We start from the raw sequence: 2293 nt of genomic DNA on the forward strand, positions 1-2293 counted from the left end.
CACACGCCCTTGGTTTGTCGGTAGCACCTTGAGGTGAATGAGCTGGTGCACTATCAGCTAGGAGAAGAACTACTTTCGATAGCATACCGCGGCGTTTCGTTTTCAGAGCATCGCGCAATTCTTCCAGTAGTACCTCCCACTGATGGTTTGTTGTTTTGGAAGGTAATCTGTAAGAATTACCCCACAAGTATCCCAAGAAACGGACAGCATGACCTTTTCCCCTGAATTTTGCACCTTTGCCTTTTTTGGGAAGGGGGGAATCGGCATGTTTCCACTGCATGCTCATGGTTTTGGTCTCTGGTTCATACTGATATATCCACGTTTCATCCATGGTTACCGGAAAAATGCTCTTCGTCCTCTTCTAACAGCGTCAATATCTGTTGGGAAAGCTCATGCCGTGCTTGGTTCTGAAAACGTGTCATCAAATGAGGAACCCAGTGTGCAGATACCTTAGGTATGTGAAGTTCGTCTTGGATAATTTTCCACACACTACCATAACTGAGATCAGTCTCATTCATAATCGTTTGTATGGTTACATGTCTGTCTTCGAGGATTAAACACTCCACTTTCTTCATAATGGCCGCATCGTCCGTCAGGGATAGTCTTCCAGATCTTGAATCGTCTGTGAGGGACATATGACCGGTTTGGAATTTCCTTTTCCACTTTACAATGGTGTCATAAGATGGACAATCATCGCCATACACAACCTTCATTTCGTCATAAATTTGACTGGCATTATTACCCTTCAAATGCAGGAACTTTATCACACTGCTAGCCTCAGTCTTATCTATCTTGCACTTTGGTTACTTTTGGCACACCCTATAAAAAAATCATTAGGAGTTAATTTCCTTAAAATCATGCACGTAAGAACCGAACATAACACTGACAAAATTTCATCATCATATCTTAATAACTTTCTGGTGATAATTAAAAGTGGAATATGCCATTTTTATGAACGAATTAACTAAAAGGGATTTTTTGTGTGACTTTGTAATGATGATAATGATACTTTTGCAAAAATCTAAATTTTTCATGAAAGTATGTGTCTCATGCGGTTATATGCTATAAAAATTGAAATCAGAGACCTGGGAGAGTAATCTTACGCTGGCAAGAGCGCCCATGTTGTGGTTTCCAAAGGAAGGGGGGCAAGTATAAACAACGTTTCAAATACAAGGTCTGTATGATAAGTAATGAGACTCGCCGCGCCGCGGCGCGCGTGTCGCTGGAGCGGGTTTGTCGGTGATGGAGGATGTAGGGGGGGTCCGAGCAAAGCAACGCACCGCGCGTCAGTTGGCTCCGAGCCTTAGTGGAGCGCGGACAAGCCTTGGACAAAGCCCTTGTGAACATTCTTGTCACGGCGGAAAATCAACAAACATGGAGGGTTCCATCGAACAGCGTTATGCGATCAAATTTTGCGTTCGCCTGGGGAAAACGGCTACTCAGACGCTTTCTCTCATCACGGAGGCCTACAAAGAGGAAGCCCTATCCAAAGCCCAGGTGTTTCGTTGGCACAGTGCGTTCCGGAACGGCCGGGAAAGCGTTGAGGATCTGGAGAGGGCTGGACGCCCGACAACAGTGACTACGGACGAAACTGTGGCAAAAGTGAGGGATCTCCTGAACTCAGACCGTCGATTATCGTTGAGATTGATTGCTGATGAACTCGATATGAACCACACAACAGTGCACAAGATTGTGACGGAACAATTGGGAATGAGAAAAATCTGTGCGAAACTGGTGCCGCGAGTGTTGACTGACGAACAAAAGCAACGACGTGTTGATTGTTGTCAGGAACTGTTGAACCTCATGAACAGTGACCCTAACTTTGAAGATGACGTCATAACAGGTGACGAGTCGTGGGTGTTCCAGTACGACCCTGAAACGAAACGTCAAAGCGCGGAGTGGCACACTCCTGCGTCCCCGCGCCCCAAGAAGGCCAGAATGTCGAAGTCAAAGGTGAAAACAATGTTGATTGTTTTTTTTGACAATGTGGGGGTGGTCCACAAGGAGTTTGTACCCCAAGGACAAGCCGTCAACGCCGCCTTCTACAAACAAGTCCTTGAGAGACTGCACAGGAGCGTCAAGCGGAAAAGACCGGCGATCGCTAGCCGGTGGAAGTTGCATCACGACAATGCCCCTGCCCACACCGCCTTCTTAGTGACCTCCTTTTTGACCCGGATTGGGGTGGAAGTCCTTCCACAACCACCCTACAGCCCAGATGTGAGCCCGGCCGACTTCTTCCTCTTCCCGAAGCTGAAGCCACGCTTGAAAGGAACCCGTTTTGCAGACGTCACAG

General features: G+C 46.9%; 1 protein-coding gene across 1 annotated transcript; it reads right to left on the reverse strand.

Annotated features, from left to right (window-relative positions):
• Positions 1 to 323: 323 nt before the first annotated feature.
• Positions 324 to 713, reverse strand: LOC145683151 (protein GVQW3-like). Its single transcript, XM_081754516.1, has one exon. It carries the CDS (start codon positions 711 to 713, stop codon positions 324 to 326), a length of 390 nt encoding a protein of 129 aa, XP_081610642.1.
• Positions 714 to 2293: the final 1580 nt, after the last annotated feature.

Source organism: Thermobia domestica, chromosome 4, assembly GCF_964235325.1.
Source record: "Thermobia domestica chromosome 4, izTheDome1.hap1.1, whole genome shotgun sequence".
Classification (NCBI taxonomy): Eukaryota; Metazoa; Arthropoda; class Insecta; order Zygentoma; family Lepismatidae; genus Thermobia; species Thermobia domestica.